The sequence below is a fragment of the Artemia sp. Qi Xiang Cuo genome, chromosome 6 (genome assembly GCF_049724085.1).
Source record: "Artemia sp. Qi Xiang Cuo chromosome 6, ASM4972408v1, whole genome shotgun sequence".
NCBI classification, from domain to species: domain Eukaryota; kingdom Metazoa; phylum Arthropoda; class Branchiopoda; order Anostraca; family Artemiidae; genus Artemia; species Artemia sp. Qi Xiang Cuo.
The window spans coordinates 53,249,879-53,264,279 of record NC_142799.1 but is presented as its reverse complement, the minus strand read 5'-3'; the positions used below and the strand labels follow the sequence as shown (position 1 = coordinate 53,264,279).

The following is a 14,401-nucleotide window of genomic DNA, read 5'->3' as shown; positions in this document are numbered from 1 at the left end:
ATGAAATGGTTTTGAAATTCTGTAGACTTAGTCCCTCAATGTAAGAAGCTTATAATAGAACAAATTATAGCTTTTAATGCTATACATTGGTTATCTATTGTATAGATGGATATGCATTTATTAATTATGGAAGCTCTAAAGGGTCAATGTTATGATAAAGATATACTTCAAAATATATAAACAACAAAATACACCCTGAGATACAGATTTAGCAAATAACCTAAAGAATATGGTCTCTATGTACCATGTTTACATGGGCGCCCATAAGCTGAATTCCAGGGGGGGGGGGGGCAAACCTCGTCTAATTGGCACTTTTAATTCTATATAATATAAACATCAGAACAAAAATATACAAATAATGCAATATCATTCAGGCAGGGGGGGCGGTACGGCCCCCCCCCTGCCCCCCCATATGGGCGCCCATGCATGTTTAGATTAATAAACCTACTCAAATTCTTTATATCTGAAATATTCTTCACCCTTAATAGGATTTCTACCCATTCCTCCAAAACCACCCAGAGGAAAATGTTTGTCTAACCTCCCTTTTTTTGGCACCTCCATTTCCTAACCTCAAAATTTATAATAAATACATTTGCTACTCTTGCGCTTGTTTTGGTAAATCCGTCATAACTTTCTTTTAGATCAAGTTGGAAGTTTACTTGAAAAACTGAAGTCCGAGATTCTTCATCATTGGGTGTTGAAGCTATTGGAAACACATCAAAACCTTGTTATGACATGTCTTTTACCGCAGGCACCAGATTATGCGAGAATAGGAGGCTCATGGTAACTTTTTTTTTATAAGATTATTTGTACAGGGAGTCATGGAAATGGCTTGGTGGGAGAAGATGCATTGTAGTGGATTTTTCCTTAAGTTCAAGTAAACAGTCTTTCCTAAGAAAAGTTAATTTTGCTCAAAATATGATTTTGAAAGGTCAGCCCTGCGTTTTCAATGTTTAATCGCTCCTTTACATTATTTTTAAACAGCTGTTAGATTAGCTGCAGTATTGCTAATATTTATTGACATTTGATTTTGGCACTGATCTAGTCTGTGAATGCTGCGAAGTTCTCGCAGCTTTTTTTCCTGCAGGATCTTTGGTGGAATGTTTTTCAGGGGGAGTTTATAGTGAAGTTTGCTTTAGTTTTCACAGTGTTTAGCACGGGAATCTGAATATTATGTTTGAAGACGGGAAGATCGCGAATTCGAATAGAGTTACATTAGCACTGGGCTCTGAATATCAAATTGGAAAAGGCAAAGATGGAATTCGAAGAGGGCTACATTAGCTCATTAGTAAATTGGCCGACAAAATGTTCAGCCCTGAGGCAATTCAGATTTGAAGCATGAAACAAAAATATTCAAAATTGAACCATATCTCAAGTGAAACCTCGCTTAATTGAAAATAATCAGGCACAAAAGGAAGTATTACTAGAAATTATAGCAATCCACTATATCTTTCCACTACATAAAGCAAAAAATAATCAAATATGCTTTCAAATATCAGTTTGTCTTGATTATTCAGTTTAATTTCTGTACACGAACGGAAGGTATCTTCTATGACTAAGGAATGTAATTTGTGACTTGAAATGAGTATTTAGGTTTATTTTGGTGAGATGGAGACATCGATAAGTGTTTTCAAGATTTGGGATAAACTTGTCGGTGGTCATTGACGTTCTAAATTGCTTTATTTTATTAGAAAAGATTATTGGAAAATTGAAAAAGGAAATACATTCTTGGTTTAGATTTGTGTCTAGTATTGTTGTAGGAAAAAATATGTGACAGTTTTTCTCTATACAGATGTATAGAGGATAGAGAAAACTGTACTTGTATTCTTTATTTCTTTATTTGTTTGTTGATAAACAGCTTATTTTTTTTGCATGATGTATCGTATTATTTGTTCCATTGCGTTTACACCTTTTAATCACTTTAAAATTTCTCTCTTGTTAATCTGTGGATTTTGGGTTTATGTTAAGTTTTATAGTGTGACAACTTGAGCACACTGGGAAAGTGTTGCAATTGTGTTACAAAAATAGAACGGTGTAGGCAAGGCCTTAGCGAGAATTTTCGTTCGGGGGGGGGGTACTTTTCAGGGATGAGGGTTTTATAAAAAAAACTTACAAAATGCATCACAATTTCTGTATATGCATTTGTTATGTTTTTACCAGTCGGACAAAAAATTTGGTGGTGGGGGGGGGTGTTAAAGCCCCCAAAATCCCCCTAGATACGGCCTTGGGTGCAGGAATAATGTTAATCGTCCTTGCTTTTACTGTTATTTTCTTCAGTATGTTAATTATCTTATGATATTCATTGTATTTGTTTTTATTGCCCAAGTGTCTGTCGCTGTTTCAAAGTCACTGCCACTTCCCTTAGATTTTCATGTGGTATTTTTAAAATAAAGTTTGTCTTCTTTTGAAGGGAGTTGCTTGCCTCAAAAGCTGTTCGAGTCAAAGAAGGAATTGATCGACTTTTTTCATTGGTTCCGTATGAGATAATTAATGCTGAAATATGGGACACTGTCATGCCTGAATGGATATCATCGATTGAAGAAATCATTGGAAGTCCAGAAATTGTAGATATCAAAAATATTTTAGGGTAAGTGTGGGATTCTGCACGGAGTTATTCAATTTCACTCTATCAGTTTTTTTTTGTAATACAAAATCATAGTTTTTGTTCATCCTTTTGCTACACTAAGAATCTGCAAAAAAGCTAATTTGAAAAATTTATTAGATTTGCAGAATTATGTTCTATGGACAGCATATATGTATGTACGGATAAATGTAGGTACTTACATCGACAAATGCGCTGTCATGTGTTAAGTTAAAAAAATTTTTAAAATGTTTATCCTATGATCGATATTATCTGGTGATCATCTTGTTTTGAACCTGAAAATTACCTTTTTCTATTCTTAAAAAAATCCTTAGATCTTTCTTTATTGTGTCGTCTGAGAGTTTCTTAAAGCATTAAATCCTTTAATATTCCTTGAGTTTCTTTACTCATATAGGGCTTTAATACCGAAGTACCAAGGACAGTGAAAATAAAATCGGATTGTTTTAATTGGCTTAGTGGAAAAGTGCACAGCCATATAAATCTTCAAAATTATGAAACATTGGGGGCCTATTTTTGAATGACAAGACCTCAATATGAAGTTATGAAGTTTTTGGTAATAGAATATATCAATTTAAAAAAAACAAAAACAAAAAAAAAACATGCTGGTGGGTGAAATTTTTAAGGACAAAAATCTTTGATAAATAAACCTGTTTAAATATGCATCTGTCGATATATAAGTTGCATTTTTAGAGTTTTCTTTACTGTATAAACTATATAGCTTCCTTTACTTTACTGTATAATATTAAAACATAGAAAAATAAGCAATTTCTTAGTCTTTTCTTGCTCTGGACACCAAAAATGTCTGTTCTTGTTTAAATTTTTTCTTATTTCTAGATTTTGGCGGTTTTTTTTTTATTTACTATGTAGATATTGTGGTTTTAAATTTTTACGGTTGGCTCATAAATTTTAACTATTTTTAAGGCTTATAAATTTTGCTTCGATTGACTATCAATTCTGTCCCAACTCTTTAGTACTACTAAGAAAAGTCGTATTATGAACCTAGTTAAAATTTAATATTTTCTTTTGTGCTAACATCCATTATTCTTGTAGTAAGTGTTTTCAAGTTACTTTTAGGTTGAATTTTTCATAGTTGAGACTGAAAAAAAAAAACACTGCGAAAAAACTATGTATTAATCACCTTCGAGGTTCCAGTACGTTTTTTTTACTTCGTACTGCATAAGAAACATGTTATTATGTACTAGATTCGCATATTCAAATTAAAGAAACGAAAATAAATCAGGAAACTTTTATATATATAAAAAAAAATGCAAGATCGAAAATACTTTTAAAGGCTGCCCTAAAACCTAGAAGTGATACAACAAATTCTGATTGTAAAGTATTTTGTTTGAATCACATATTTGAAGTTTTGTTTGGCAAGGAAAGCTCATTTCTATTCCTCTTTATTTTTTATAGGAAGATGTTTGATCCAGATATGAGCCCATTAGGATTTGAACCACGTCTATTATATGGATTTATAACTAGGAAACTAACCAGCAGTAGTACGAGTGAACAGGAAACAGGACTGCGATGGCTAAAAGTATGTCTTAAATTTACTGTTCCTTGAAGAAACATTTTCGCAATTAGTCAACTGTCAAATGAATTATGTCATATATTGACGCAATCCAAATGTGAGTGCGAGTCAAATGACAAATTCTAAGGATTGCTACCCACATTTTCGGACAAAACCCTATTTAACTTTACCTATGAAGTTTCACGTATTTTTACATAGGAGCTTCAAACTTTTGGGTTCACTTTTGGATTTTTTGCTGTGCTGAACTTGAAAGTGTTATTTTCATTCAATTGGCGCACCTTTCGTTTGGTGTTTCCCCCTTGTAGCAAAAATACTCAAATTTTCATATTATAATAACCTGCAAAGGGAACATTAAAGCCGATGAATTTTACGTATTTGGAATCAGACTGAATATTAACTTTATTTTAATGATGTGCTGCTCAACACATGTGGTTATTGTTGATGAAGGCCACTGATACTATGATAAAGATGATAGGGGTAATTGATTTTAGCACTAAACTGAAAGCGATTAGATGTGCAAGTTTCCTATCCTGACAGCTAAATACGTATCCAGAATTTTGTTACGGGGAGGGGGGGCTACAAAAAAAGACTTTACAAAACGCAACAAAAATTTTCTTACATCTATTTTGTTTCTTTTTACGACTTGGACAAAATTTCGGGGGGAGGTTCAAACTGGGCACTTCCACAACCCCTTTACTGGATACGCCCTACTGACAGATAGATAATATTTAGTAATTTGGGCATTTTTGGTGGAATAGCCACAAAGTTCTCTACATGTACTTTTTCAACCTCGAATGTGCACCCCGAAACAGTATTTTTGAAATGACCAAGAAGCATGTGTTTTCTGTTATGTCTGAGAACTCTGTGCATTTTGTATCACGTTTATGGGTGTAACTTGTCAAGTTTTGTCATTTGAGGTGTGGAATTGACGACTGTAAGGTTGCATGCTAGTAATGGAGCATAAAAATGCATGCTTGTCTCCAATTGGTCAATGGCTTGATGGCAACTTAATTTTAATTCAAAAATCAATAGACTTATTATAAATATAATTCATGAATAAAAGTAAACTTATAATCTTTTGTGACGTTAAAACTATAATTTGTATTGAAGTAAAACATGTCCTGTAAAAATTTAAATTTGACCTCAAATTCTAGTTACTATTACCACTACTACTTGTATTAACAACTCACTGCAGCTCCAATCCGTCTGAGGCCAACACAGCTACGTATGCTCCTTCTCCATCCCAATCTATTCAAAGCCTCTTTCTTTACACCCCTCCCTCCCCTGAAAGTTCCTATTTCCCTTAATTTTTTCCCTATGACCTCTCAAAATGAATATGTTTTTTAAATACATAAATTTAAAGATGAGTCAAGTTCAAACAAATGAGTATTAAGATTTGTCGCTCAAAGAAGTTTAACACCATCTGCACTATAGCTTCTTACCTCTAGTTTTGCACGAAAGTAATTAAATTAGTCAAATTATAGACTGCCTGGTCATTAGAAAATCTTGAACTGGAAGACAAATAGAGGTAGCATATCAAGAATTTCCCAAGCTTGATGAAACTTTTTCAAATGCCTAATAGGATTTATCCCAATGCTTAGCCTTGTAGATAGCGTTGGGGTTTTGCAAAAAAAAAGAAAAAAAAAAAATGCTAAGGACAATTTGTATTTCATAACTTTAGAGGATATTTTCATACAACGACTTGGCTTCATCAAAAGGCTTGTTTATTGGAATATACAAGGAGTATGGATTCTTATAACAGTTGGTACTGGCACTAGTGTCGAATAGAAAAATCACCAACACCAGCTAGTATTTCCTCATTTTTATCCTAAACCATTGCATACTTATTTTCCAGGTACTTTAGAATGCTGAAAGTTGGGGGGGGGGGGGAGAATTGAGAAAGAGGAATTTTCTCACCAGTGAACCTTACAGTATAAAATATATTAGCCTACTCAGCCTGCCAAGATTTTCTCCAGCTAACCGAGGCCCAAATTTTGCATACTGAATAAAGTATATCGGTTATCTAATTTTCTTTGATATATCTCACTTTTGAAGCTAATTTTTTTTCTACCCATACTCAATGGGGTCGCAAGACGCTACTGCGTGTTTGACGCTAGTTGTTTTTAATTACTATCTTCTCATGATAAATCTTCGTAGATCCATCTCTTATAAGTTTTTTGTTCTCTCTTGGAATATTTAAAAAGGGTACTGTCTATTATTAATTTGAATTTCTTATTTTACCCTGGACCTTATAATCTCCTAACGTTGCATCTATTTTTTTTTTGACACATGATCTTAACGCCCACTGACAGTGTATTGGGCAAGTTAAAATATTTTAACTGAGGCGCTGGAAATGTACACGTTTTCAGAAAACGAAAAAAAATCTTAAAGGTTAATCAGAAAATAGAAACATAAAAATATTAGTTCTATGATTGCTGAGCAGCAATCCTTTTATATAATAAAGTTTCACAAATGAATTTTCTGTTTAAGTAAATGTAGATTTTATTCTGAATTAATTAAAAAAGCTTTCCGAAAAAAAGTTTTTCAAAGAAAAGTAAAGGCCATTTTAAACTTAAGCTCAGCAGATACAAATACCTGTTAAAATTCAAAACGACCAGAAATTACTATTAAAAAATAAATGAAACCCAAAACGAACAGAAATTAAATAAACACTCATAGCAAAAAAAAAATACAACAAGTAATAATATTAATGAATAAATATGAAAATCAAGCTTAAAGCGAAAAAAAATATTTTCCTATTGAAGTATAAATGAAACTTAAAACGAACAGAAATTAAATAAACAATCAATAAATAAATCTTAAAACGAGTGAAACTTAAATTGAATATGCAAATCAAGCTTGAAACGAACAAAAATCACTACAAACAAGAGGTTGGGTATCGCCTCCTTCTCTCACTGTAAAAGTCTAAACCTACTGCACCATTGGCGCTTTACTGAAAACCAATTTTATTACAAATATTTTCTTTTGTATTTAATATTGAAAATAAACGTTAAAATTATAGTAAAATTTTGAACTGATGAGCTTTTAGCAATTAATATCATTATACATCAAATATTCAGTTTAATTTATTAGTTCTTTCTAAAGTTGTTCAAGACCAATATAGCTTTACTACAAACAAGAGTTTACTGCCCCCTTCCTTAACTGTAAATAAAACCAAAAGCCTACTGCGTCATTGGCGCTTAACTGAAAACGAATCATATTACAAATATTTTCTTTTCCAGTTCTTACAGCATTGTAAATATAAATAAAATTACAGTGAAATAAATTCTTGAACTGATGGATCTTTCAACAATTAATATCATTATACATCAAATATTCAGTTTGATGTTATTTATACTTTCCAAGACTGTTCAAGACGCATATAGTTTTCAGTAAAGTGCCAATGACGCAGTAGGTTTTAGACTTTTACAGTGAGAGAAGGAGGAAAAAGAAAAGAACTGGAAAAGAAAATATTTGTAATATAATTCGTTTTCAGTTAAGCGCCAATGACGCAGTAGGAATTTTTGTGGCATTTTTGTGTGCTAGTGATGGTCCATGACATAAAAAAAGATATAAAAAGTTTGTCAAAACGAATTCATCAATATGAATTCAATTATCATCCCAATGATAATTGGCAAGACTGAAAAAGGCTTATGCCAACTTTTCCTTTACTCAGACTATCTGTCGTGGCTTTGTCTCCAATGGGCCAATTGATGGCAACTTGATTTTAATTCAAAAATTAACGGACTTAAATAATTCATGAATAAAAGGTGCTAGCTCCCGATATGAAGCATTAGATAGTATTTGTGATTCAAAATGTAGTGTTTACTCGTTTGTACCCTCTGACGGATGTAGGTCCTTCTTACCCTCTATTATTTGCCCTGGTTGTATTCTAGTGGTATTTTGTTTGCCCTTCTGACAGACTAGTGTTAGAACGAATATGTATGTGACCAGTTTAAGGCTTCTGAGATATTGCCATGTCATGTTTTACAGTGGTGTGTATGATTTTGTTTCATTTTTTAAAAACTGCTGAATCGCGTTCTTTCTCTCAAATGGCAATTACTTCATTTTTTTGAGTTTCACAATGGGATCTGTATCTAAATTTAATTGATGGAATTAAGAGCTTACTTTAATGCGGTAACGAATTAGCACCTTGGCTTATTAGCTGTATTTCGCTTGGCTTAAATTCTATCTTTAATTTTGTTAAAAAATCGATTTTCCTTCTCAATTCTTGTTCTTGACCTTGCTCTCCCAGTTTTATTTTAGTGGATGAAATGGCTTGGTTTGACGTAAAACAAAGCTACCTTTATACTGATTATGTGTGTGTTGATTTGTGTTTAAAAAATTGACAGTAAGTTGAGCCCAGGGTTCTTATGTAAATTATCTGACTCCTTTTCTCTACATTTATTTTTGCCCTCTAATGGTGTAAACGCAGGTGTAAATGATGGTTAACTTGTCACTTTATGTTTGACTTCTAATCTGCTTATTGTGCGATACTTAACGTTTGGCTTAGGGAGATAGGGAGATACAGTTTAGGTAGGTAGTGCAGTTCAGAAATTTAGGGAATGCAGTTTCCTTGCAGTTGTTATAAAAAAAAATGCATCTAAATGTATAATTTTAGTTACTCACTCAGTTGACAATTCAGTAAACACATTAAACATGTTTTGAAATTCAGTTCAAAATTCAGAAAGCATGTTAAACGTGTTAAAAATGTATTTAAATGTATAATTTTAGGTACTCACTCAGTTGAAAATTGGGTAAACATGTTAAACGTGCTAAAAAAGTGTATCTTAATGTATAATTTTAAGTACTCACTCAGTTGGAAATTCAATAGACTCGTTAAACGCGTTAAGAATCTATATGAATGTATAATTTTAGGTACTCACTCAATTGAAAATTCAGTAAACACGTTAAACATGTTTTTAAATTCAGTTGAAAATTCAGAAAGCATGTTAAACGTGTTAAAAACTTATCTAAATGTATAATTTTAGGTACTCACTCAGTTGAAATTTCAATAAACACGTTAAACGCGTTAAAAGTGTATCTAAATGTGTAATTATCGGTACTCACTCAGTTGGAATTTCATTAGACACGTTAAACGTGTTAAAAATCTATATGAATGTATAATTTGAGGTACTCACTCAGTTGAAATGTCAATAAACACGTTAAACGCGTTAAAAGTGTATCTAAATGTATAATTTGAGGTACTCACTCAGTTGAAATGTCAATAAACACGTTAAACGCGTTAAAAGTGTATCTAAATGTGTAATTTTAGGTACTCACTCGGTTGTAAATTCAATAGACTCGTTAAATGCGTTGAAAATCTATATGAATGTATAATTTTAGGTACTCACCCAGTTGAAATTTCAATAAACACGTTAAACGCGTTAAAAGTGTATCTAAATGTGTAATTTCGGTACTCACTCAGTTGGAATTTCATTAGACACGTTAAACGTGTTAAATATGTATCTAAATTTATAATTTTAGGTACTCACTCAGTTGGAAATTGGTGTACCGACTATCATTTTGACTGAAATGTTTCAAAAAGCCTTATCCACAATTGTTTTTGTCGAACTTTCCCCTGAGGAATCAGCTAGTGATAATGGTAAGTATGCAAAAAATGCAATCCTAGCTTATTGATTATAGCCATAAACTTAAACTGCGTTATATATAAAATATAGACTGCTATACAGTCAAGTATTTAATAGGGATAAAATGAAATGTAATCACTACAAATTTATTGTCTTATGTTAAGAATACAATCTTAGGAAATATTACCAACATTTAGAATTTTATTCTATCTTTAAAATGGAAAAAAACAAAAATAAACAGCTAAAAGGCATTGTAACGAAATATTTTGGTCACCTTGATAAGAGAGACAACTAATTTTATGACTCCCTTAAATAATGGTATTGGTATGATTCAAATAATGGCATGACATCCTCATTTTTGGGCTATTCAACAATTTTTTTTCTCTCTCGTTCCCTGTCTCTATATTTTGGTGACTTTTCAGGTTATAATCAGTTGATATTAAAAATTTCAAAATTTCGTCTCTTCTTGAAAGTCGGAAAAATAATATCGAAAAAGTAGCAAAATATTGCCGAAAAGCTGCAAAGGGAAATATGATGGGGTGAAGAACCTCAAAGACAAAAATCTTATTAAAGCCCATCCGGAACTTTTAATTCTTCTAATATCCCTTTCCCAAAAAAATATACTGATTTATTTATACTGATAAGTCCAAGAACTTGAAAAAAATGGAAAACGACACCTGGTTATGTATAGTCTGAAATAGCAAAGAACATAATACTAATGACCTTTTCTAAAAACAATAAGAATTCCAAATAGGGATAGGTCCTTTTATTAGACAGTGAAACGAAAATATAAAACAAAGACTCTAAATATTCCGATGACGCAGTCGGTCATCATCATCAGTAGAGCTACTGGAATTTCTTCACTAGAGAACTGGAATTCCTTTGATTGGGGAATTGGTTTCTAAATTTTTAGTTAATCAATCGACCTGTCAGTTAGTCTAGCATGATAATTCTGGGACTAAAAGATATCCCCATTTTCGATTATACTTGAGTATCTCAAGTATTTACGGGTTTTTAATTCGGAAGAATTGTATGACTTTCTAAAACTACAAGTTTATTACTTATTTTTTAATTTCTTGTTTATTTTACTTCTTAGAGCCGAAATACGAAGGAGTAGAGCAACCTACAATTAATACCCCATCTATCTCTGACGATGAAATGTCGTCAACATCGTCGCCCGGCGAGAAAATGGATCCTCCTACCAGTCGGCTACTTTGTCACGTCATGATGTTGGATATTATTCAAAACCAGGTATCAGATTTGTTTATAAATATATAAATATTGCAGTTGCTGCCTGTACCCCTCCCAGATGTTAACTATACAACTCTCGAAACTGTGTTGCAATTCTTGAAAACATTTGAAAATCTAAAAAATATGTTGTGTAGTGATAGACTTACAGACATACACTTGTTGTGTAGTGATAGACTTACAGACATACACTTACGCACAGCTATAAATATACATGCGTGGACCCACAGACTCACAGACACGAAAAAAACATACATATACTTACAAAACTTTAGGTATTTAAATAGCTTTTCACTCTCCGTCTAAAATAAAATGGTTATAAAGTATAGTTTTCAATAGAGCCAAAACTTATCTATCCCTATTAAGTTCCATTAAATTCGCAGCGGATCGAGATTTTTGTAGGTCATGTTTTTAGTAAAACAAAATTTGTTCTAGTTATTTTCCGACCTCAGTTGGAAAGTTAAAATGTGATTGTCCAGATCCAACAAAAATAAATTACAGTAGAAAAAAAAAATGAAAAGGTTAAGCAATTTTGATTTTATAATATTTTAAATTTCATTCCTATTTTTTGAATTAATGTCAGATTTGTAGTCCAGGTTTTTTTTTGTGAAATTGAATTTTTGTGTTTTTTTCTGACCTGAACTATAAAGTTATAAGGTGGTAGTCAAGAATGTACAAAGGTAAATTATAGTATAGAATAAACATGAAAAAAAAAAAAAAAGTTGTACGATTTTATAATATAATGTTCAAAATTTTAAACCTTTTTTCTTACTATTATCTGCTGTTATGTGCTAAAATGTTACTCTGGTAGGGTTTAAATGGTGAATTTAATTGATACTATTGATACTATTTTAGATTTCAGGATAGATTCCTTTTGCGAAATGGAGAAAATCTTGACACAATCCAAACAAAAAAAGCCTTTTGTGAAAGGACTGATACCTTACATTAAAATTGTGAGCTTACCTTACTTTCAGTTTATCTTAAAATTTTGTAGAGTTTTGAGTTTTCCAACACCACCTTATAAAGCTCCCAGATTCAGTTGTTCTCCAGAGTATACATATTTTCTTCTTAAGAAAAAGAAAATCTGAAGCAAGTTTCAAAAATGTAATACAGTGAATCCATAAAGCTAAATCTTAGCTATTGAATAATCCCAAAATTGTCGTCTTCTGTTATATATATATATATATATATATATATATATATATATATATATATATATATATATATATATATATATATATATATATATATAGGCTATTTAAGGCGCAAATAACATAGGACATATCTTAGGAATGGAACCTATTAACTAGTAACATATGAAAGATACATTTCGCTAAGGAAAAGAAGAAGTGCGAGTTTTGGGTTAATTTTATATTAGATTTAAAAACACATATGACATTAGAAAAAAGTCTTGCTGTTTCTCTATTGTTGAGCTTTTAAGCCTATTAAAGACCGCAAGACTTTTAAGTGATCTTCAAGTTAGACGTGGTGATTTGTTTAACAATATTAGTGAAAATACTGAGAACTATACTGAGTTTTTAGGAATGTATTCAGAATTATTACCTCCTTAGCTGAAAGAGGAAACGAGCGAAAAAGTCTGGAATGCATCCGTCTCAAACCATCTCCCGGAGGAAGTTGCTCCGTCATGTGGATCAGGTTGATCCCTTAAAGAAAAGATTCAAAATTATATGTATAGAATCTGGTATGGATAAGTGACCGCATATGGATATTTTAGTGCGCCTAGTATTACTAAGTATGGGATTAAAAAGGAAGTAATAATAAACAAAATGTGGAAAGAACAGTCTGGTTCCTGTGCACTGTTTTTTTTTTCCTTTTTATTTTGCAGAGTTTATCCCCATTTCTATTTGAACGAATATCACTAATTTTGTTGTTTTCTTCTTAGCTTGAATTGCAACACATTCCTCGTCATGGTGGTACCAATGAACCTGTGGCTAAACAATTCCTCGGCATTATTCGACTGATGATATCTGATGTGTGGCTTGGACGCCATGATTGTAAAAATAAAAATTCAGCAGAAGAAAATGTCCTGGATTGTACGGTTTGCGACTTAGGGCGTATGTGGACGCGGCTGGCTGCTTCAGTGCTTGAGTTCTTTTGTCCTGAATGCCGAACTCCTCAGATATCTTTTGTTGTTGAGCAAAATCAGTGGAAAGTGTCACCAAAAAATCTGATGCCAGAAAAGAAAATATCGCCAGAGCTTGGGAAACAGCAGGGACCTAAGGAAGTGTCATCTTTTCTTGATCCAAAAATGCTTCCTGGAGCCATGTTCATAAGCATGTCTCAGGTAAAACTGTTACTATTTTCCACCCATTTTTAATTTATGATTATGAAATTAACTTATTCAGATGCATGACAAAACTCGGCAAAGTTTATTGAGATCTTTGAAACTTTAGTTTCTCTATAAACCCGCTAGGTCTATATAACCTTGATAGTGTAAGTGAACTTTGAGTTATCAGAAGAACAAAAGCCAAAGAACCGGTGTTGGTGTCGAGTATGACGATAATTCACTCAAGTGACGAGTGTTGAAGTATCAAGTACGACATTTAGAACCCATTGTCAAAATTATTTGTTTTTGTTATACTATCATAAATTTTAAATTGTCCTTTGTTTGCGAGACGTATCTACTTTCAGGGTTTACGTTTCCAGGTGGCTAGATTAGAAACTCGTCTAGACACTTCATCAGGGAGTACGTGAATATATTCTATTCCTAATGTTGCATCTCTTCCCCTGACTGCGCGATTGACTATCTGAAGATTATTGAAATAGTTGCGGTGATTTTGCTCCTAGTTTTATTTAATGGGCTTTTTCGTTTTATTTCTTATTGCTTTCTTTCACCCATCTATTTTTCATTTTTTCCCCTGTTTTTTATTTGTAGTGATACATTTAATTCCCAAGTATGGAAATATTAAGCCTCTATTCAGCACTATAAAAACAGAAACGGATTAAAATCGCTGAAATAAATGAAACTGTTTCTCTTTTATGCTTCTTTTTCTTTCTTTGTTCTATCAGGAAAACAGAAAGCCGGGGTTTCAGACAAACAGTTGTTTAAACAGGTGCTATTACGTAAATTTGTGCAATTTTAACACTTTAGAAAGTAAAATCTAAAAGTGCTTACGATCCTTCAATACACTTTGCAGACAAATATAGAGCTGACGAACTGTTTACCATCACAGTGATAGAAGTTGGACTAATCCACAATATTTTAAATAATTAGTTTATAAATATTAGACAATATTTTTATTGTTCAGCAAGTTGAAACCATAGCATATTAGAAGGAATTCGATGTGGCTCAAGTCACAAACTTAATGCAAACGACTTAAATTGGCATAGAATTTCAAACCTTCTATCACAAAATCACACAATAACACAATAACACAATATAAATCTATCACAAAATAAAGCCTTAAT

General features: G+C 32.2%; 1 protein-coding gene across 5 annotated transcripts in view; it reads left to right on the top strand.

The window, feature by feature from the left end:
- unc79 (UNC-79 domain-containing protein) overlaps positions 1 to 14,401 on the top strand; it is a 230,690-nt gene that overhangs the window by 73,401 nt on the left and 142,888 nt on the right. For all 5 annotated transcript variants that reach the window (XM_089090820.1, XM_089090822.1, XM_089090821.1 and 2 more), the window contains 6 exons: positions 642 to 783; positions 2,411 to 2,587; positions 4,016 to 4,139; positions 9,621 to 9,738; positions 10,821 to 10,975; positions 12,876 to 13,277. In XM_089090820.1, the coding sequence (XP_088946946.1) occupies positions 642 to 783; positions 2,411 to 2,587; positions 4,016 to 4,139; positions 9,621 to 9,738; positions 10,821 to 10,975; positions 12,876 to 13,277 (1,118 nt within the window). The remainder of the gene's footprint in view (positions 1 to 641; positions 784 to 2,410; positions 2,588 to 4,015; positions 4,140 to 9,620; positions 9,739 to 10,820; positions 10,976 to 12,875; positions 13,278 to 14,401) is intronic.